At 34.7% G+C, this 22,380-nt stretch overlaps 1 protein-coding gene across 1 annotated transcript in view; it reads left to right on the top strand.

Moving 5' to 3' along the window:
* Nucleotides 1-18,339, top strand: part of LOC136029464 (DNA-directed RNA polymerases I and III subunit RPAC1-like) — a 120,995-nt gene extending 102,656 nt beyond the window's left edge. Inside the window, exon 9 of the mRNA XM_065707884.1 lies at nucleotides 18,205-18,339. Coding sequence (XP_065563956.1) covers nucleotides 18,205-18,323 — 119 coding nt within the window. The 3' untranslated portion in view covers nucleotides 18,324-18,339. The remainder of the gene's footprint in view (nucleotides 1-18,204) is intronic.
* Nucleotides 18,340-22,380: the final 4,041 nt, after the last annotated feature.

Below are 22,380 nucleotides of genomic sequence, written 5' to 3'. Positions count from 1 at the left end.
GATGTACCTATTATTTGTTTCCGGTGTATCTGATCGCAAGACCAATATGGTTCCCAGTGGTAAGACATGTAGGGGACTTGTAAGTAATAATCGACTGTTAGGCTACAATCATCTTCAGCGATGAGGGGCTCGCAACTTTTGCTAGTTGTAATGAGAGATTTGCAACTTTTGCGAGTTTGGAGTGTTTCGAGAGTGCAACTCTCGCAACACTTTACTTGGCGAAGCCGAACAAAGGCTGCGGCAACACCTCACGTTACCCATGCAACGTAGATCTAGTTTTGTTTGACAACAGGGAGGTAGTTGAAATAATAAGCACATTCACCAAAAGGGTGCCCTCAGTGGAGATACTGGATAAACCTGTCTAAGCCCCATTTATAATGAACCTATTAATTCTGTTCGTTTTTATATCCATCCGCAAAATCATATTTGCAGCCTGATAGATTCTCTGATAACACCCTACTTAGTAAGCGATTGCCCTTTAAGAATATTTTACATAAAATAAAATTTTGAAATGCCATTTAGGTTTGTATTTTTATTCAGTTACCCTTTCACCGTTGCTCTGAAAAGGTTTTTCTTAGTTTAGGTTCAGTGTTTGTTTTAAGGTTTGTTTTTTTATTTTATCCTTCGGATTTCTATCGGAATTTTTTATTATTTGCATTGAAGACGGTCAAGCGGAGGTCTTGGCCGAAATATTTACATAGTCTTCTTCGATTTTTTCACTGACTGTTTTTATCCTGACTCAATTTTTTCACAAGGTATAACATGCTTCAGGTTTGGCCAGTTCGTCAAGCACGTCCTGTGGTTGCAAAACTTCGAGCAAACCATTCACTTCTAACCGGACCAGTAGTTGTAGATTCCCTGGACAAAGATTGCGACAATTGTCATTCCAGTATTTTGCTTTATGTGTGAATCTGACGCGATTTATGAGGGATCCCCTGGCTTTTTTTCAAAATTCATGTAAATTTGTTTTCGAAACAATATTTTACTGTGGATATTAATCGAAATATTAGTTATCATTCCTAAATCAGCAATTTAAATGCATTTTCAAACGTTTGGTAACTATGAGCCATGGATTGTTTTTTATTAGTTGCAGCTATCGTTGCAAACATGATTATAGCTGTTCTACATTAGCTAAAGTAGGACCGAAATACTAGTTCACTTTGTCTTTAAGAATGTAAATTCCATTCTGATTGGTGGATTATTTCTAGCTGACCAGTTATAGATGATTTTTTAGGTTATGAAATTGCAATAAGAAAGCTTCATCAGAATTTTTTGTTTCTTTCTTCCTTACGATTCTTTTGTCTTGTCATAATTTTCTAAGAAAAAGTCTAACTATTATCATAACTCTGACTTGCTTGTGATGATACAGAAGTCTTGTTTTTTCGGTGCCACCAACAATTTTACGACTTTTTGTGAAAAAGGGGAACATAAACCTTGAGCTTTATATAACCGAAGTTTAAAAATCCAAAAGCGAATTTACAGGTTGATCGCAAAAAAGAAGAACAGAAACCTTAAGGTTTATGTAACTGAAGTTTCAAAATCTAAAGGAAATTTAAACGTTGTTCGCAAAAAAGAGAAACAGAAACCTTAAGGTTTATGTAACTTAAGCTTAGAAAATCTAAAGTGAATTTGAAGGTTGTTCGCAAAAAAGAAGAACAGAAACCTTAAGGTTTATTTAACTGAAGTTTAAAAATCTGAAAGCGAATTTACAAGTTTTTCGCAAGAAAAGAGGAACAGAAACCTTAATTTTTATGTAACTGAAGAATAAAAATCAAAAGCGAATTTAAAGGTTGTTTGCAAAAAAGAGGAACAGAAACCTTAAGGTTTATGTAACTGAAGTTCAAAAATCTAAAGCGAATTCAAAGTTTGTTCGCCAAAAAAGGGAACAGAAACCTTAAGGCTTATGTAAATAAAGTTCAAAAATCTAAAAAAATCTCGAGGTGTGTCTTAAGTTCCAGGATGGTTTTATCTATTAGAACTTGTGACTTTGTTAGCCATTTGACTGAAATAAATATTGCCAAAAAAGCAGTCGCGGCTCTGGTGTCTCTTGTACCTGGGACACAATCTTTATTATCGCACCCCCCCCCCCTTCTCTCCCACAAAATTATCAGGACAGGTTTTAACACAATTTTCATTTATTAACATAATTATTTTCAATTTATTAATTAAATAATAATTCATTTTTTAATTATTTCTTGAATTTATTCTTGATATTATTTAATTATCTAATCTTTATAAAATTTTCTAATTTAATTATTGAATTATCATTGAGAATTTTTTTATTTTTTAGTTTATTTTTATTTTATTAGTTGATTAATAATTGATTAATTATTTTCGCTTAGTAACTTCGCCCTCTTCTTCATTTTAACTAAAAATGTCAAATCTCAAAGTGATTATACCTGTTAGATTATTTATTTGAAATTTTGCGCCCCTAAATTTCTGCTCTGGGACAAGTGCCCCCTCTGTCCCCCCTCCCCCCTAAAATCGCCTCTGCAAGAAAGAGATGAGTGAGAAAATACAATCAAAGAAAGAAGATACGAGCCCGTTATGCGTGCTTACAACTAAATTCTTGTCATATTCACTAACTGATTACCCATGCTTCTTGTCATGCTAAAATCTCATGATTAAAGCCTGGCGAGACAATTTATGGCTTTGGTAGTTTTCCAGATTCTAGAATTCTGGGTAAAATATTTTACTTCAGGCGGATCAAATCTTGGAAGAAGAATATTACGTAGTTTCTACGAATTTACTTGGTAAATCAACAGGTATTTTCTGTTTTAATCATTACGCAGGTCTTTTATAACTAAAGAGGAGGAAAAGGGCGAGGGAAGTAGTGAGAGTAAAAATTAAAATTTTAAGTGCCCATAAATTTGTATTTTACGGAGATCATCACATAAAATTCATATTTTTAGAGGTATTTTATAGCTTTCCATTCGGTCAAATCCCTAGCTGCATGAAATATGAATTTATTATTCAAAGTTATTTTGTACTTTTTGTTCATAAGGAAAGTTAAGCAATCTAATTTCTATGAATATTTTCATCTTTTTTTATGCGCATTTTGAGTCTGGATATAAGTTTAAAATTTGAAACCATCAGCATAAAAAGTGTAAAACTGTCATAATTTTAAGTTTTTTTTTCTCTTTTCGTTAGCTACAACTATGTGATATCCACGAACTCTATGCTGAATTTGCAGATACGGAAGTTCTTCCACTTCTTACAGTTTTAGCGCAACATTTCTATTTTTCATTTCTAGTCAAATATTGGTATTTTAACTATAGTAAAGTATAATTTTTAAAGAAAATTTTAAGGGCTAATAGAACTTAATAAGTTGAAATGAAAACTTTTATCGAAATCCTATTTTCCGTGTTTATTTTCAAAACACGGTTTTCCCCACAAATTTCTAAATTTTAATGAACTGAGAGAAAGATATCGCCCTATTCTAGTTGCTCACGCGATTTGGATTTAACATGACAATATTTAAGCAAAATTCTGAAAGCAATTCGTACTTCTTCCCGGGATAGAGCACGTAATCAAACAGTTCGTGGTTGTTTACGCTAAAGTTTGACTCTTTCTCTCAATTCTTCTTTTTAAAACAGTAAAGAACTTTAGCGTAAAGAGCGGGGCGTTGATGAGGAAGCAGCCTCTTTCATATACGAAGTAATTTCTGTGCGTTTTAAGTTTTAATGTCGCTCCTTACTTTCAGTTAAAAAAACTTGTTTTTTTTTATTTAATCACTCTAAAGTTTGGTATATGCTGCATATAGACTAGTTGCTTAAGAAGTTGTTTTATTCACATAATTGCATCGCGGACGACGAAGGATAGTGCAAAATATCGAACGCTGACTAAAGCCCAAAACTTACAACCCCAAAACTACATTGCCTATTTACGTAACCTGTGTTAATTGATTTTTTCACCTGGAAGATAAGAAGTCTTGGGCAAGGTTGGGTGACAAACTTGGTACTTGTCCCTGTAAAAAACACCCAGCAACTGAAGCGTCGACTTGACGCCCTATGCGCCAGTAATGGCTAAGAAGGATAAGTCTAGGATGGAAGCCCTCCCCCCTATGTATGTGCCTTTAAATCAAGCTTCCCTTGGTCTTCCCTGGTACTTATGTATTATCATATTTATTTTTTAATTATTACTTTCTTAGATTGTCATTTTGCTTTTGTCATTATTACCTTCATTTTCGTATTTTCAGCATTGCATCATGAAAGGATAATTTTAAATGTTGCACTTTTTTATAGCGGAAAACTAAATAAAAGTCTAATTGTGTCGAGGGAGATTTTGTCTTGGAATAGGTTTTATGTAATATTATGATATATTTTGATGGGTTAGGCTTTTAGGCTATTGTCTAAACTTTGATAACTGAAACTTTTGGTATTTTGAATAGATTTTTAAAATTGTTAAATAAAAGACAAGTCTTTTTCGACTGAAAGTAAGCAGCAGCATTAAAACTCTAAAACGAACAGAAATTATTCTGTATTTGAGGGGGCAGTCCCCTCCTCTATACCCCTATCTTCACGCTAAAGTTTTTAAATACTTTTAAAAAAGGTTTTGATTCTAATTAGAGTCCTGTGGTGGCGCAGTGGATTTGACCTTAACTTGGCAATACGGGACCCAGAGATCGAATCACGCTGCAGGAATGCACTGCAGGGCCGACGCAGGGACCGTAGTAGTCAAGAAGCGTCGTTAATTCTTAAATAAATAATTCTAATTAGACAACTCTTGTGTTTTAGGAATTAGTCTTAGAGACTTGGGACAAAAGGTCTGACTTTAGCATAAAGAACGGGGTGTAGAAAAGGGGATATCCCCCTTATATACGAAATGATTTCTGTTCGTCTTAAGTTTTGACGTTGCTGCTTACTTTCAGTAAGAAAAAACTTGTCGTTTTATATCTAATTTCTCATAGAAATATCTTTCCACGTAAAATTGCTCCCCTCCCCCGGCAAATTAAACCAGGACAATTCCGTCCTCGCATCGAATTCTCCTCTGAAAATTTCTTGCGGACGATTCTTCCTGAAAAATTCTCCTTATCGTTCTTACATTTGAAAAAAAGAATTTTTTAATTTAATTCCTGTTTTTTTTTCAGGCCACGGCGGAATTTCCCTTGTTTGGAAATTTTTTCGGAAACCCCCCTACCCAGTTGAAAATTTTCTCTCGTGGAAAAATTCGCCATAACGAATTTTTCCTGGTGAAATTTCCCTCGGACAATACCCCAAAGTTTCCTCGCATGTAAAATGAGGTCGCCAACGAAAAAGTAAGAAATAAAACGAATTTTGTTAATGAATTCTGTCAAATCCCCCCCCCCCCGTGTAAAATTTCCCCTGTAAAGTTTACTCTAGGAAACTTCCATAAATCTAAATTAAATTTAAAAATCAACGTTGCCATCAAGCCATTGCTAATTGGAGAAAAAACCAAGACAGATAGTCTGAGTGATAGGCAAAGCTTGCAGAAACCTTTTTCAGGACTATATAAATATGATGTCATTTTCACTTGTTGATAGATAGTTTAACATCCATCCTGGGACAGAATTAAGGTAGACTCTTGTGTTTTATCTATTGCTACCAAAATTCTGTTTTTTAGAGTTTCGGTTGCTATTGGGCCGTGTCATCCCTTACTTATAGTTCGTTACCACGAAATATTTGATATTTATGATTATTAAATTATGTTATTCTAATATTAATGCTGTATTAAATTAATAATTTTAAATTATTGATAAGTGTAATTATACATTTAATTATAAGGTATTCCACTAGTCTAGCACAAGGTTGCTTAATCGTAATTTCAGTCTAGAGCTGACACACTGATCATTACTCCTCTGTGTTATTTAGTGTAAAACTTCTGAAATAAGAGGATTTTTTTAACCTGAGGTAGATTTTGTGTCAGAACAGGCTTCTAAAATTTATTTTTGTAATTATTGTATGATTTAACCTGCAAATAAAGAAATAAAGCTAAGAAATACTTCGACTGCCACTCATTATTGTCTCACTGTGAGCTGTGTGGGGCTCACATACTGGTCATTACTCCCCTCTATACTATACTCTATACTACTGGTATACTCTATACTAATGTCTCACTGTGAGCTGTGTGGGGCTGACATACTGGTCATTACTTCCCTCTATACTATACTCTATACTATACTACTCTATAGTTTACTCTATACTACTGGTCATTACTCCCCTCTATACTATTTTTCTTAAAGCTTCTGCTTAAATTTTTGAAATAAGAGGATACTTAAGCTTGACAAAGACTTCATATTTGAATAGGGTTTTGAAAGTTATATTTGTAATTGTTAAACGGTTTAATTCGAAAATAAAGATATAAGCCTAAGAAATGCTTATACACTGCCACCAAGCTGTATTGCCGTTAAGCCGTGTGGCATATTTGTCATTACACTATCTCCATACTATTTTGGCTTCAAGTTTCTATTTTAGTAGCCTTTCAATTAATTATGGGTTTTCTTATCTCTAAATATATTGGTAATAGAGAGAAAATGTAATCTTAAATTTTACTGCTAAAACCATTTATATTGAACTACTACTGCTACTAACAACTTCTTTTCGGCATAAATACACCCGAGGTAAATTCAGCTGTGTAAGCTCTATGTCCACCCTTCTCTGTTCAGTTTGTCAATCTTTGCTCATTCCAATAGAACTCCACTTGTTTTTAATTTCTCTCTCTTCCCACCTCATTCAAGAAGAAACTGCTTTCGATTTGGTACCTGCTGGGATACCAAAAATTTAGATTAATAAATTAGACTGTTTAACTGTAAGCTAAACAGTAATTAAAAATTAAAGATTTTTTTCTTCTTTTCGTTTTAGTATGATAGTGTTTTGTTTGAAAATTGTTTGTCAACAAACCTTATTTTCGAGGTAATCGACATTTGTTTGAGGTTGTCTTGTTAACCATCACTTTTTTTGTAATTTTGGACTACTCTCAAGTGCGGTGTTTTCAGTTTGATAACCGGATGAATCCATTCCGCCACTGCCATACTAACGAAGCCCGCATACAGGGGGGAGGGGCTCTTTGCCGGTGTTTCACACTGAATACTCACGATTTAGCATAATGTTTTGTTTTTATTTTCTCATATAAAAAACAAAGTTTATTTTCTATGTCCCCCTGCCTTTAAAAGAGAAAAAAAATCCTGTGTGGCGGCCCTCTAACTAGTGCAATTGTTTCCACAGGGCATAGAGCTTTTATTTCCAGCTCCTACCTTCTATCCTGTGCTCTTACTAACATAAGGTTTCATATAGACTAGGCTTTATTATAGCCTAGGCTGTTTTAAAAAATTCTTCAAAGACTTTTTGGTTTTTAAAGTTAAAAGGGCAAATAATCTAATTTCGGACAAGATGGTATCTTGGACACAAGTGCGACCACTTTGAACTGTGCTTAAAATTGTTTTTACGACAGTTTTTGTAGCAATGACATGACCACGTGTCACACATTGGTATGATTTACGACGATTTAGTTTAAAGTGGCACTAAATTATTTGTCAAGCATCGTTAAATTAGCTTTAGTTGCATTTTTGAAAGCTCTGGGGGTTAACAAAGCGTGATTTTAATGAAAATTGCAGGCTTTAGCAATAAAATTTTTTCCTATTCCTTTGTACATTAATAAGATTATTTTCCGAGAAGTGGTTATTTACCCTAATTATATAAATATTAATGAACAAGTTAAAAATACCCGAAACATTGCTTGATGCAAAATCTCATGCACAAACAATCCAAAATTACTGATTAAATAATACACAATAGTGGACCGAAGGTCTCATGAAATAGACTTTTTAAATATATTAAACTATTAGCTTATATTGTTCAAATCAAGGGCTTATCCTGGTATTGGGGGCTACCGGGTTGGGAAACCAATCCCTAAGGGAGTACCCAGGGTTTTCGTTCGGGAGAGGGATTGCAAAAACAGTAAAAAACGCAGCATTAAATTTCTTAATGTGCATTTTGTTACGTTTATACGAGTTCGGTTTTTTTTTGGGGGGGGGAGTGGTAGACCCAGTATTCCCCTCATCTGAATACAGCCTTGTCTTTCCCCCGAAATTTTGTCCGACAAGTAAACAATTAACAAAAATAAATATAAGCAATTTTTCTTGGGTTTTGTAAAAGTTTTCTGTAACGCCCTCTCCCCCTCCCAAACAAAATCCTGGATACGCCCTTGATCTAACTCAGAACTTATATAAGGCTAAATAAAGACATCTTAACATTTGCCTCCTTGACGTAAGTTTTTCTTGTTCAGAGAAAAATAACAAAATTGCAATAAGTCTTCTATCCTAGGATCGGCAATAAAGCCTTACTTCAAGAAATGTCATTGGTAACAGCTAAACTTATTGAACATTATTTTTGAAAATGAATCCTTAGAAAGCAAGATGCCAACTGGAATTTCAACAAGCCTAATTAGGTATTTCCATTTCTAGTATTGCAAAAATATTCGTTTTTCATCTAAACTTTCAACGCGTTTGGAGCGTTGTAAAAGCAATAGACATGAGATGTAAATGGTCGCTGATTGATAATTTCTTCCTTCCTTTAAGAGAACTGAAAGACATTATTTAATGTTTCTATTTCAAGAATAGGATCTGCTCTAGAAACGTAGGAAAAGAATTAATGCTAGAAACAAAGTAATTGTCAGTTCGCCAAGATTTATTAGCTCGTCTATGATGATAATTAGTAATAAATAAGAAACGATAAATCAGTAAGAATAGAAAAATGTAATTAATCAATAGTTTTTTTTCAATGGATAATGTCTTTTACTACTAATTTTTTTCTGGAAGTGGGAAAAGCTATTTTAAACTGCATGAATGTGATTGTATTCTGTATTATAATTCGTAGGTAAAATAAACTGTGCATGCTAAAATTGTACTAATTAAAGATAACTTCTAAGAAACCAATTATACATCAATACCTGGGCCACGTTTTAGGGCCTCGTCGAGAAATCCAAATTACCCTCGCCTACAGCATAAATTTGTGATTTAACAATTTGAGTCAAAGTTCGTGGCATAAATTTCTGAAATTAAAAAAGCCAGATGATTAAGAAAAGCAGTTTTCCTGTCTGTAAGAAGAATCTGGCAAAATAATAGAACAGTAAAATATTAGCAGGTTGGGAACTAATTGGTGTCGGTACAAGCTTTTCAAACCAGCTTCATGGCATTGCAGTATTCTGATTCTTTAGTACAAATTTGGCGTTAAAATGAAGGAAAACACTCTTTTCATATCGATGAATTTTTGCTAAAAATGGCTTTCTTTAAATATTATGTTTTGGTAATTACAAAGAGAACATAGATAGGCTGCTTTCCTTTCAAATGAGCCCTTAAACAGCTCTCTATGACGTTCGATTGCTCCGGTAGCGGTGAAGGAAAAAAAGGACCAAAAAAAGAGGATCAGTGCCACCTATGCAAAAAAGTGATTTTCCTTGTTGTTCAAGGGGAGGTTGTAAGTTTCCTTTACAGTGCTTTTAGCAATATCACTTCCAATTTATACTTTTTGTATCGATCCAACGCCATTTTGAGGAATTTTAAGGCTAATAGAAATTTTTTGAAATTACCATAAATTTGTTTAAAAAATAACGTTTTACTATGACTAGAAATTTTTCTTGAATGAATAAGACATCATTTATATTTTGTTGTTTTGCTGCTTAACTGGGGCATTTTAGGTCCCTAAACTGAGCAGCATAATATTGATTGTAGTACAATTTTAGTAATTTTTTGGTTGAAATAAACGCATACTTACCTACCTACCTGCTAGTCAAAATAATAGTTACCATTCCCGAGTCAGCTACAAATGACAACTGGTTCTAACTAGACAAATCCTTTAACGAATTTTAAAATATTTGGTTACTTCAGACCATGGTTCGTTCTTTACTAGGCTGTATCTATCGATACAACCATGATGACGGCTACAGCTATGATCATTGCAAATAATGTCAGACTTAGATATCAGCTGTCAACATATGCATGAGTTATATCATCCTGCATAAGAGGATGTATTTTTTCTTTTAAATGGCATTATATTGTAATATTATGATTAGTTATTTGAAAAAAGCACGTAGGTGATGCAACGGTGTGGATCGGGCATAACATCAAGAAGAAACATGACTAGTAACAATGGCTAGTAAGTAAAAGGAAAGGAATGAAACGTAATTTTTGTGAGATTAGTACAACAACGGTTGATAAACAAATATAAATTTCGAGTACCAGAAATTTAGGGGCCTTTCCAGTGAGGAAGAAATAAACAAATACATCTTTGTCTGTCAAGATGAAATTGCACAAAACATTTGTTTAAACCAGACATTGTTAAATTCAATTGCCAAAACATTTTCGCTTTTGACTAGATTTTGAATATTTTAAGTAAGATATATAATCCCTTTTCGGATTGATTGATTGCTGAACTGATATATGCTTCAAAGCTTTAAATAATCAAGATTGGCTTTTTCTTCTTTTTTTTTAGTGTCGAATTTAGGATCATCTCGAAGGTATATCTTTTGTTCAAGTCAAAGAGGGAGTACGGAAACTTAAAGCTCCCCCAATTTGTTTAAGTTGTAGGCTGTTGCCAAAAGCAGAGAACTCCAAACGCAGTTTTTCAAAAACAAACTTGACACCTGATTAGTAGTATTCAATTTCGTAAGGGTGAGTTGGGAACTTGGTCATGAAACAGTTCCTGATAACGAACTGTAAGTAAGTAGCGACGAGGCTCAATAATAACCGAAACTCTAAAAAATAAATTTTTATATCAGTTGATATATCAAAAAATTAAATTAAAAAGAAAGTTTTTTTAACTTAAAGTAAGGAGCGAGATTAAAACTTAAAACGAACAGAAATTATTCCATATATTAAAGGGGCTGTTCCCTCCTCAACGCCCTACTCTTTACGCTAAAGTTTGACTTTTTCTCTCAGCTCTACTTTTTAAAACTGTAAAAAAACTTTAGCGTAAAGAGCTGGGCGTTGAGGAGGGAACAGCCCCTTTAATATCGGAGTAATTTCTATTCGTTTTAAGTTTTAATCTCGTTCCCTACCTTTAGTTAAAAAAACTTGTTTTTTTTAATATAATTTTTGAACGTTCTTGGAATAATGCATGTCTTGATTTTGGCTCTCCGCACATGAATAATTAAAACGAAATTTGCATATTATTTTTTTTATGGCTAAATGGCTTACTCATAGTTTTGATCGGACGATTTTGAGAAAGAAGCGGGGGAGTCGGTCTTGTTACCCCCCAATTTTTTGGTTATTTAAAAAGACAACTATTTATGAACGTTTTTATAAATAAAAATTTGCGTAACTTACGAATTAACTTTTGATACGAACTTCTATATTCGCATGTTTTTATTACGTAAATGAGGGGGTTCACCCCCTCGTCAATACCTCGCTCTTTACACTAAAGTTCAAATTTTGTCCCAAGCGCTTAAGAATGACCCTGAATCACTAAGGCCCTAGAATAAATAGTTGAAATTAATAAAGTTACTTTAGCGTAAAGAGTGAGGTATTAGGAGGAGGTTAACCCCTCATATGCTTAATAATTTCTGTTCGCTTTAAGTTTTAATGCTGCTCCTTACTTTCAGTTGAAAAAACTTTTTCATATTGATTTTTTCATTGTTCTTTAACAAATGCTAAATAATCCTGCGCCCCCTTCATGGAAAGTTTTTCCCCCATGACAAATTCCTCCATGTAAAGTTCCCCCCACATAACCCCCTCCCCCCAACCCAAAAAATCCCCCTGAAAGCGTTTGTACACTTCCCAATAACCATTTCTATGTGCAAACACTGGTCAAAGTTTGTAACTTGCAGCCCCTCCCACGGGACTGTGGGGGAGTAAGGCGTCCCCAAAAACATATTTATTAGGTTTTTCGACTATGCTGAATAAAGTGGCTATCTCAGTGAATTTTGATCCAGTAACTTTGGGAAAAAAGTGAGCGTGTAAGGGGGCCTAGATGCCCTCCAATTTTTTGGTCACTTAAAAAGGGCAGTAGAACTTATAATTTCCGTTAGAATAAGCCCTCACGCGACATTCTATGACCACTGGATCGATACCATCACCTCTAAAAAAAAACAAAAAAAAACATGCATCTGTGATCTGTCTTGTGGCAAAATAAAATGCAAAATTCCACATTTTTGTAGATAGGAGCTTGAAACTTTTACGGCTCGTAACTTTTGATTGGTAAGTCTAAACTTAATGAAACTTAAAATCACCATTAAAATGCAATTCTTTTGATGTAATTATTTTTATAAAAATTCCTTTTTTTAGAGTTTCGGTTACTATTGAGCCGGGTCGCTCCTTACTACAGTTCGTTAGCAAGAACTGTTTGATTGGCTTATTATGCTGGTTCCAAATATATTTTAAAAATAATCTAATTATAATATAAATAATCTAATATAATATAAATAATCTAATTATATATAATATAAAAATATATAGTTTTAAAAATAATCAGAAAATAAAGTCTTTTTCAAATGAAAGTTTGCTAAGAAAAAGTTTTCAGCCGGAACCGTCAATAAGAAATTTTTGTGGGAGGATTTTTCAGCTAGAATGGAATTGTCTGGGGAGGAATATTCCCGTTGGAGGGGGGGTAGTTTTTTTGTTGGAGGATCTTTCCATGGGGGATTTTCTCGGGGGAAGGAATCTTCCATAGAGGGAAGCTAGATTTCCCAGCATTATTTAAAAATGATCAGAAACCAAATAAAACATTTTTTCAACTGAAGGCAAGAAGCAAGATCAAAACTTAAAACGAACAAGAAATTGTTATGTATATGATGGGGACTCCCCCTTCCCAATGCCTCGCTCTTTATGCTAAGGTTTTTATTTAGAACCTTTTAAAAAAAAACCTTATCATTCTAATTAAACGGCTCTTGTGTTTCTGAAGTCGCTCTTAAAGAATTTGGACAAAAGATAAAACTTTAGCGTAAAGAGCTAGGTATTGAGGAGGGGTAAGCCCCCTCATATAAGTAATAATTTTTGTTCGTTCTAAGTTTTGATGTTGCTCTTTACGTTCAATTGAAAAAAGCTGTTTTTTTCATTTAATGACTATCATAAGGCTGTGCCCTTGGTTAACTCGTCTATTTCTTAATTAATAATCCTAAGAACAACACAATTTATTTCAAAAGAGAAAAATGAAAGCAATTATTAGTGAATGTCATTCTGCTCTCAACTGGGTTAGTGGCTTGAACAGAAAGTTATTCTAAAATAAAATGGCCAAAACAAATCATACTAAACACAAGAAAATAACCCAATGTTCTTCCTTTCTCTAAACCTATTAATCCCAAAAGTATATAAGCGCATAAGTTAACACAACATAGCTTAAATTACAACCATGAAAGGGAAAGATTTGGAGAGCAGCCACAGAAAAACACTGCATAGTTCCTTTCTTTTAAATTATTTTTAAAATCACTCAAACACCAAAATCACTCAAATAGCGTTTATGTCATCAGAAGCATTTGCCCAACAACTGCGGTCCTGGATACGAAAACAAAATTCCGAACATGCTGACGAAGTCGTTGGCGGTCAGATATATTCAGTCTATATCCTTTCGTAATCATAAATAACGTGATAGAATATTTGAAATTGAGCTTTTATATATTTTGCGGTTTCTTTTTTCACTATATTTTTATTATTCTAGTTTCTTTTATTTAAAAAAATCAATTGAAAGTAAGGAGCAACATTTAAACTCAAAACGAACAGAAATTATTCCGCGTATGAACGTGTTTCCCCTTCCTCAATACCTTGCTCTTCACGCTAAAGCTTTTAGCACCTTTAAAAAAGCTTCCTATTCTAATTAAATGGTCCTTGTGTTTCAGGAGTTGTTCTTAAAAAATTGGGACAAACAGTCAAACTTTAGCTTAAATAGCAAGGTATTGAGGGTGTCAAACCCTTCATATACGAAATAATTTCTGTTTGCTTTGAGTTTTATTGTTGCTCCTTATTTTCAGTTGAATAAACTTGTTCTTTTTTTAAAAATTTACTTTCTGATCGATTTTCAAATAATGCTGGTAAGCCTAGCTCACCCTTCATGAAGATTCCTTCCCGTTGTGGGAAAATCGTCCGAGGAAAGTCCGTCCCACGTAAAATACATCCCATCCCCCATAAAATCCTTCCGGACAATTCCATCCTCGCTGAAATTTCCCCCCTTCGTAAAATATCTTGCGGACGTTTCAGCCTGAAAAATCATGTGTCAAGGGGTTTAATTTCTAATCGTTTTCCTGATCACTTCGGAACTCCCCCCCCACATAAACATGTTTCCTGGAAATCCAAACCCCCTGAAAATTTCCCTCAGACAATTCCTCCGGAACATCTCCACATGCAAAAATGAGTTGACAAAGAGAAAGTAAGAGAAGTAAAAATAATTTCTAATAGGAATTTTGTCAAAACTCCCCAGTGTAAAATTTCCTCTGGAAAGTTCGCCCCCAGGAATTCTCTCCCCGTAGATTTCACACGAAGTACAAAATCCTTCCCCTGAAAAATGTTTGTAGACATCCTAATAGCAAATACTGTACTCTGACGATGGTCAAATTTCATAAATTACAGGTCTTTCCCCACGGGCTGTGGGGGGGGGGGGGGGCATGTTACCCTTAAAGGCATAGTTATTGGATCTTTCAACTACGCCGAACAGAATAGTATTTCAAAATTTTGATAGGATAACTTTGGGAAAAAGGAGCTTGGGAGGGGGGCTGGCCTTCCATCTTTTTGGTCACTCAAAAAGCGCGCGAGAATATTTAATTTTCGTTCGCATGCACCCTCTCTCCATCTTGTAGTCCTGTGGTGGTGCAGTGGGTTTGACCTTAGCTTGGTAATACGGGACCCAGAGATCGAATCATGCTGCAGCAATGCATTGCAGGGCCGACGCAGGGACCTTAGTAGTCAAGAAGCGTCGTTAATCTGATACAATACAATACTCTCCATTTTCTATGACTGTTAGTTCGATAAGAACAACCCTGAGAAAAAAAAAAAAAAAAAAAACGATTAAACACGTATCCGTAATCTTTCTTGTGGCAAAAAATGCAAAACTTAAGGTTCTCTGCCAAGCTGAATCTGATGGCGAAATTTTCACGTGGATTCCTTGACTTTCAGGGTTTGTTTTCTCTTTTTCGAAAATCAGGCAAACTTTTTCGGGTTCGTAACTTTTGATCAGTAACACTAAACTTGGCGAATTTTATATATTTAGAATCAGCATAATAAGATGATTCTTTTTGTGTATCTATTGATTTCAAAATTCTGTGTTTCAGAGTTTCGGTTAGTATTGACCCGAGTCACTCCTTACTTACAGTTCGTTGCCACGAACCGTTTGAAGGGGATTGTTTTCTTCTTCTTTTTTTATTGAAAAACAGACTGTAATATTGAAATATACTTTTCTAATGCATATTTTAAATTTTTCTTCTTTTCTTTCTTTTATCCAGCGGTATTTAGTCCTCCTTTCCTCGTTTTCTCTTCTTTTTGGTTTTCTTGATGATGGGCTGGTGATACTTCATGTTATAGATAGAATCAAATCGGTTATTGTTTTCTCTTCGTACTCCTGAAAATAAAATAAAAATCAATCCTGCTTCTTCCTCTTGTTTTGTAATCTAAGACTCCCTGCTTATTTGTAATCTAATTCCTCCCTATTTCACTATTATTTCCTTCATTTTACTATCTATCTATCTTACCTCTCTCGACATTTTATAGCTTTCCACTTTTATAAATTATTTTTTCTCTCCTTGTACATTTTATCTTTTTTTCCTAAAAACATTTTTTTAAACAATTTCCCCAATCATCTCCATCCACTAATCTACCACACAACAGTTTCAAAATTCTCATTCTAGTTACCCACGGCGGGAAGGGACTGCTCCCATTCATTAGGCCTATTACATATTCAATTAAAGTACAAATTTGCAATGCATATACATTTTTATTTTCACAGTGTACAATATTATATTATATAACAATACTTATAAGACATATTATATAATTATATATAAGATTCACCAAGTTTAGTGTTATCCATCAAAAGCTGCGAACCTAAAACAAATTGCATGATTTTCGGAGTTTTGGTTAATTTTGAGGCGAGTCACTCCTTACTTACAGTTCGTTAGCACGAACTGTGTGATTGGAATTGTAAGTTCATCACTATTTGCATGTTAGTGTCATTTTAAGAAGAAAGTTGTAGTTTATGCTACCAAGAGCAAACGCATTAACTTGATTCTCATTAACGCAGAATCTAGCACTGTTTTCTTTTTTATCTTTTTATTTTCTTTTTATAAACTTATGTTTGAGTTATATTCTTTAAAATGCTTACGATTTTTAAAATGTTTAGATTGTTTGTGTGTCTTTGTATTTCTTCAGTCTTATTCCTTTTGTTTTCTGTTTTTGTCATGAAAGTATGTTTAAGTTACTTTGTGTGTCTTTGTATTCTCTTTTTCCTTATTAGTGTTATTTATTTTACTTGCTTTGTTGTAAAAGTGGGTTAAAAATAAATAATTAATTATTAGTAGTCGCTCCTGATTTATAATTTAAAGTATGGTGCATAAATATAGCGTTTATAAGGGAAACACACCATAACATGGATCAATTCTCTTCTAATCATGGTTGCAGCAGTAACTGCAATCTAGTAAAGAGTGAACCACAGCCCGTAGTAACCCAAAGTTGAAAACGCGTTTAAAAAAAAAACTGCCTAGTCAAAAAAATTGCCATCTGATACTGAATCAGGAATGGTAATTATTGTTTCGGTTAATCTTAAAAGTAAAAGTTTATTGTGAAAAGGAATTTATGGTGATTTTAAAAAAGAGCCTGAAACCCCTTGAAAATGGTGCCTGATCAAAATAAAAAGTTCATCATTAGAATCAGCATGGTAGAAAATCTTTAATAGGACAATCACAGTCCTCCACCTTGAACACCAAGGAAAATAACTTTTGCATGGGCAGTACTGGTGTGTCTCCTTTTTGCTTTTTTTTTCTTTTTTTTTCCACCAGGGCTAGCGAATGACCAGAACATCATAGAAAGATCTTTAATGGGTCTTTTGAACAGAAATTCAATTTGCTAGTGCTCTTCTTAAGCGACGAAAAAATTGGAGGGCGACTAGCCCCCCTCCTCCCGAAGTAATCCAATCACAATTTTGAGATAGCCATTTTGTCCAACATAGTTCAAAGATCTAAAATCTGTAGTTTTGGTGATAATATGGCCCTCCATAGCCCCGGGGAAAGGGCTTTACGCTGCATCGGTATCGGATGTATCGATATCATGCGTATTGTTCTGGGCGTATTGGTAACGTAGGTATCTTAGACGGATTTTTAATAGCTCATGAAAAAGATAGTGCTCTATATACGCTAAACGCCATTCCTATGCATTCCACCATCAGCAAGTTGCAAATGACACTAAAAACGGCACTTTTGGTTCCATTCCTCAAGTGGAAAAGCTGTGTGTCGCTGAATGTGTGGTGATATAGAATAAAAAGATTAATACAGGTCTATGAGGTTAAGACGGGCCTGTCTCCACAGACTCTTCAAAGCCTTATAAATAGGAAGGGGGGGGGGCAATAGGTGCTTGGAAAAAAACTCCCCGAACATTAGTTTGGACTTTAGACCCTGTTCTGAAAATTTATTTCAAGTAGCTCAACAACTTCCTTTGTTGTTGAAAAAAAACTTTCTTAGTTGGCAAAGACTTGCAATTTGATATATTGGTCGGACAATCATTTTTTGCTGACTCCCAAGTTTTAGAGCATAAGAGGAATGTTTTACGTAATGGAGTGCCACCACCTTTATTTTCCTGCTCTAAAAGGAGCCGAATTCCGCTTTTGCAGCCAGAATTTATTCCATCCAATGGAAAAACTGCTTTCATGTTGTCGAATATTTGGTTAGCTTTGTTTACGAGCAAGTTAAAAACATTTTGACCCCATCCTACATAATTATGTTTAAAATAATGCTTTCAGTTTGCGCCCTAAAAAATGTGCTATTTATATTCTTTTTCTGTTAGGGAATCAAGTGGATCTTTTTTAAGGGATTTCCTTGGAAGCTTTTAAAGAATTTTGCTTTGAATCTGACATACAGGCTGTACCAGCCGTAGTTCACTTAGTGAGGAATTATACCGATTTCTCTCAGAATTTAGGTTAAGCAGAGGTAAAAACAATGTCTTTTGTCTTCTTTTTTCCTAAAGTGTGTTAGACAGGGCCAAAAGAGGCCTAACCGAAGTTTTGTTTTAATTATACATGAAATGCAATATAAAATGTTGAACTATATTTTCTCTTTCAGTTACCGTTCAATCAGAAAGTGCATATACTGCTAAAGAGCTCGTTATACAAGCCATTGACATCCTCAAAGAAAAATGTGAATCTACACTTCGTGCTGTCGAAAATTTGAACATCGAATAAATAACATTCTTGAATACCTATTTGTTTTAATTATTTATCCAAATGAGTTTACAAAGACCAGGAATTGCTGATGTCGTTGCTGACAAGGCTTAATCCTTAGCAGGTAGAAACTTTTAGTGTCGGAATAACTTTTTACAAATTCGAATAAGTTATGACTGGGGGCATAATTGCGGTAAAAGTACGTTTGGTATTCCAACCGAGGTGGAGACAGCCCTTTGGATTTTGAGAGGGTTTGAGGTTGATATCAGGCTGGATGCTCATATAATTATCTACTACGGTGCATTTAAAAGTAGATTTTATGCAAAAATCGTATAATCCATTCTAAGAAAGAGGTTTGGAATGTCTTTTCGGATTCAAAGGGTTACTATCCGAATGCTACGCCGACTCGTCTCGTTCTTCTTCATTGAGTACAAAGCATTTGAACGGTATTTAAGGGTTATGTCATAAAGTATGATTATAGTCCATTCAGTGAGCTTCTACCAAGTTTAGCTTTTGAATTAAATATAGAATGGAACAGACTAAAATTTTGAGGATAGAGTCAAGAGTGTGGTTGTTGCTTACTTTAGCTCTAAAAGGATCTAATCTAGATAATATGGTGAACTTGTGGATATACGGTGTGCTGCATGGAGCTTTAACTATTTTATGACCAACAAGAAATAATTTATAAAGATACTTTTTTGCTGAATATTGGAGAAATGTCAGGTTTAATCCGAATAAGCTTAGATGTTTACAGTTAAAATATAAGTTTTAATAAATTAAACGATTTTTTTTATTATTCTATATCTATTGGTAACGCTGCTCTGTTACTGATTCTTGTAGTTTTATGTCATATCAAACTCATTTTACTCTCTAAATACAACCCTGCAAATTTGCAATTTACCATCTTGAAAACCAATGAAATCGTCCTAACTTCCTTCTTTCAGAACTATACTGTGTCCTGCATAGAGCTCTTAACTGTTTTATAATCAACAAGAAATAATTTATAAAGACATTTTTTGCGTATTATAAGAGCATTGTCTGGTTTGATCAAAATAAACTTAGATCTCTATACGGAAATATAAGCTTTAGCAAATTAAAACCGATTTTGAATCTTTCTATATCTAATGGTAACGCTGCGTTGTCACTGCTTTTTGTAGTTTTAAGTCATATGGAACTCGTTTTGAAGCACCAATTATCCCTCTCGTGAGTGTCCCTTACTCTCTGAGCCGAACCCTGTAGCTATTTTTTTCAAGGTTGTCTTTTCTTTGTCAACCCTTACCCTTTTTATTTTTACTATTCATAAGATTTAAATAAGATTCTACTCCGATGGCCGATATCAAGGGGTACAAAAGCCAAATTTACACTTCTGAGTTGACAAAAATCCATCAAATGGGAAAAAGCTCTCTTTTCAGAACATAAATTTTTTTTCAAAGTTGATGCATCTAACTGTCATCTATCTTAGTTTTCAGGGAGCCAAAAACCATAAAGTCCAATTTCAAAGGAAGTAAAGTGACAATTTGAAAACTGATCTACATGCTGTACTTTTGAAAAGAATTTTGAATGGTTTAAACGTCATACACTGTAAAAAATTCTCGGAGTGTGCGAGCTTGGTACAAACCCAAAGACTCTTGATGTTTTCTTTTCAGTTTGCCGGTTATGTCCTGGTAACCAGCAAGTAAAAACATGAGTAGTGATGCCTTTTTGAATTTAACGACACCCATAGCTGCTACTCTTTTCTTGCTAAATAATCTAAGATCGCGAAGAAGTTTAACGGTGATTCCCTAAGACGCCGGGTTTATTAATTTCCTTTCAGACGCAGGTGCTTGTTACGTAATAGAAGTTGTTAGTGTTTAGGGACGTACCGAATCAAGATTCTTGGAATTCCTACCTGTGACACTGAATGGCTATCACACCGTACTCTTTGGCAAGTATTATCACACATATGGAATCTTCTCGGGCATTTTCCTTCAAAAATATCCGTTTATACTAGAATTAATCGTTGTGACTTAATGAAAAATCCCCGATAGAGTTTCTTCTGATGACTCCCGGCAATGGAAGCCAGCGTGGTACAATGTACCAGCTCTATGACACCATCCGGCGTACATTATCAAACCTAAGTTTTCAACCTTTTCCCAACAAAAATGACTTTATAAAAATAATAATGACCCTCGTTTTTATTTGAAAAGCGGAAACTTGCTATTTCATTGTTAGATTGCGATGTTCCATCGCGATTACCAGCCTATGACACTCAGTAGCTGAAACATGGCACTTCCTGGCCAGTATTATCATACATATAGATATATCTGGCATTGTCCTGCAAAAACATGCGTTTACACTAGAATCGATCGTTTAAACGTAATGAAAAATTCCCAATGGCGTTTCTTCTGATGATTCCTGGCAGTTGAGGCCAACGTGGCGCAGTGTACCTGCCTGATGAAACGCTCTGGCGCAGATAGGTTTTTCAACCTTTTCCCCTCTAAAATATCTATTATTTCAAAATGAACATTTTTTCTTTATTTGAACAGCGGAAACTTCTCATTTCATTGTTAGATGGCAGTGTTCCATGCAATTACCAGCCGTTGACACTCAACAGCTGACACATGGAACCTTCTGACAATCATTAAAAGTGTAAAAATACAGTTTACACTAGAATCGGTCGTTTAAACTTAGCAAAGAATCCCCAATAGCGTTTCTTCTGATGACTCCTGGCAATTGAGGCCAGCGTTGCACAATGTACCAGCCAGATGACACTCTCTGGCGCACGCTATCACACTTAAGGGTTTTTCAACTTTTTTCCCATAAAAATAACTTAACAAACTAAAAACTGTTTTAATTTTAACAGCAGAAACTTGCCATTTCATTGTTAGATTCTGATGTTCTATGGCAATTCCCAGCCTATCAAACTCAATAGCTGACACATGGCGATCTCTGGCAAGTATTATCACACATATGGTATTTTTTCGGGCATTTTCATGCTAAATATCCGTTTACATTAAAATTGATCATTTTTACTTAATGAAAAATCCCCTATAGCGTTTCTTCTGATGACTCTTGGCAATTGAGGCCAGCGTGGCACAATGTACCAGCCCGATGACACTCCGGCGTACGTTATCACACCTAAATGTTTTTCAACCTTTTCCCACAAAAACAACTTTATAAATTAAAAATGACCCATCATTTTCAATTCAACGGCAGAAACTTGCCATTTCATTGTTAGATTGCGATGTTCCATGGCAATTCCCAGCCTATGACATCCCCTGGCAAGCACTATCACACATATGTTTTTTTCTGACCTTGTCCTGTAAAAACATCCGTTTACACTAGAATCGATCGTTTAAATTCAATGAAAAACCCGCAATAGTGTTTCTTCTGATGGCTCCTGGCACCAGCCCAATGACACCTTCTTGTGCACATTATCCACCTAAGGGTTTTCAACTTTTTCCCTACAAAAATAGCTCCTTTTCACTAAGAAGACCATTGTTTTTATTTGAACAGCAGAAACTTCTCGTTTCATTGTTAGATGGCGGTGTTTCATGGCGATTCCCCGCCTATGACACTCAATGGCTGACACACGGCACCGTCTAACAAGCGTTATCACATATATGGCATTTTTCGAAAATTTTCCTGAAAAAATATCTGTTTACACTAGAATCGATTGTTTAAACTTAATGAACACACCCCAACAGTGTTTCTTCTGATGACTTCTGTTAATTGAGCCCAGCTTGGCACAATGTAACAGTCCGATGACACTCTCTGGTGCAAAATATCACACCTAAGGGTTTTTTAACCTTTTCTCCACAAAAATAACTATAAAAAAATAACCATTATTTTATTCGAACAGCGCCATGTTTCATAGCAATTCACGCCACCATGGCAAACTCTGGCTGGCCCAAGGCACCCATGTGATACATATTATCATTCCTAAGGCATTCTCAGACACATTCTCGATAAAAACTATGCTTTAAATCCAATGGTTCGTGCTTTCTCAAGCCACCCCCATGTGATGCCCTCATGACATATCACACCACCTTGACATTTTCAACCTTTTGCTGATTCCAGGATTTTGTGTGCGGCTGCC

This window comes from Artemia franciscana, chromosome 7 (genome assembly GCF_032884065.1).
Source record: "Artemia franciscana chromosome 7, ASM3288406v1, whole genome shotgun sequence".
Taxonomy (NCBI): domain Eukaryota; kingdom Metazoa; phylum Arthropoda; class Branchiopoda; order Anostraca; family Artemiidae; genus Artemia; species Artemia franciscana.
The sequence above is the reverse complement of the archived record's forward strand: the minus strand, read 5'-3'. Positions and strand labels throughout refer to the sequence as shown.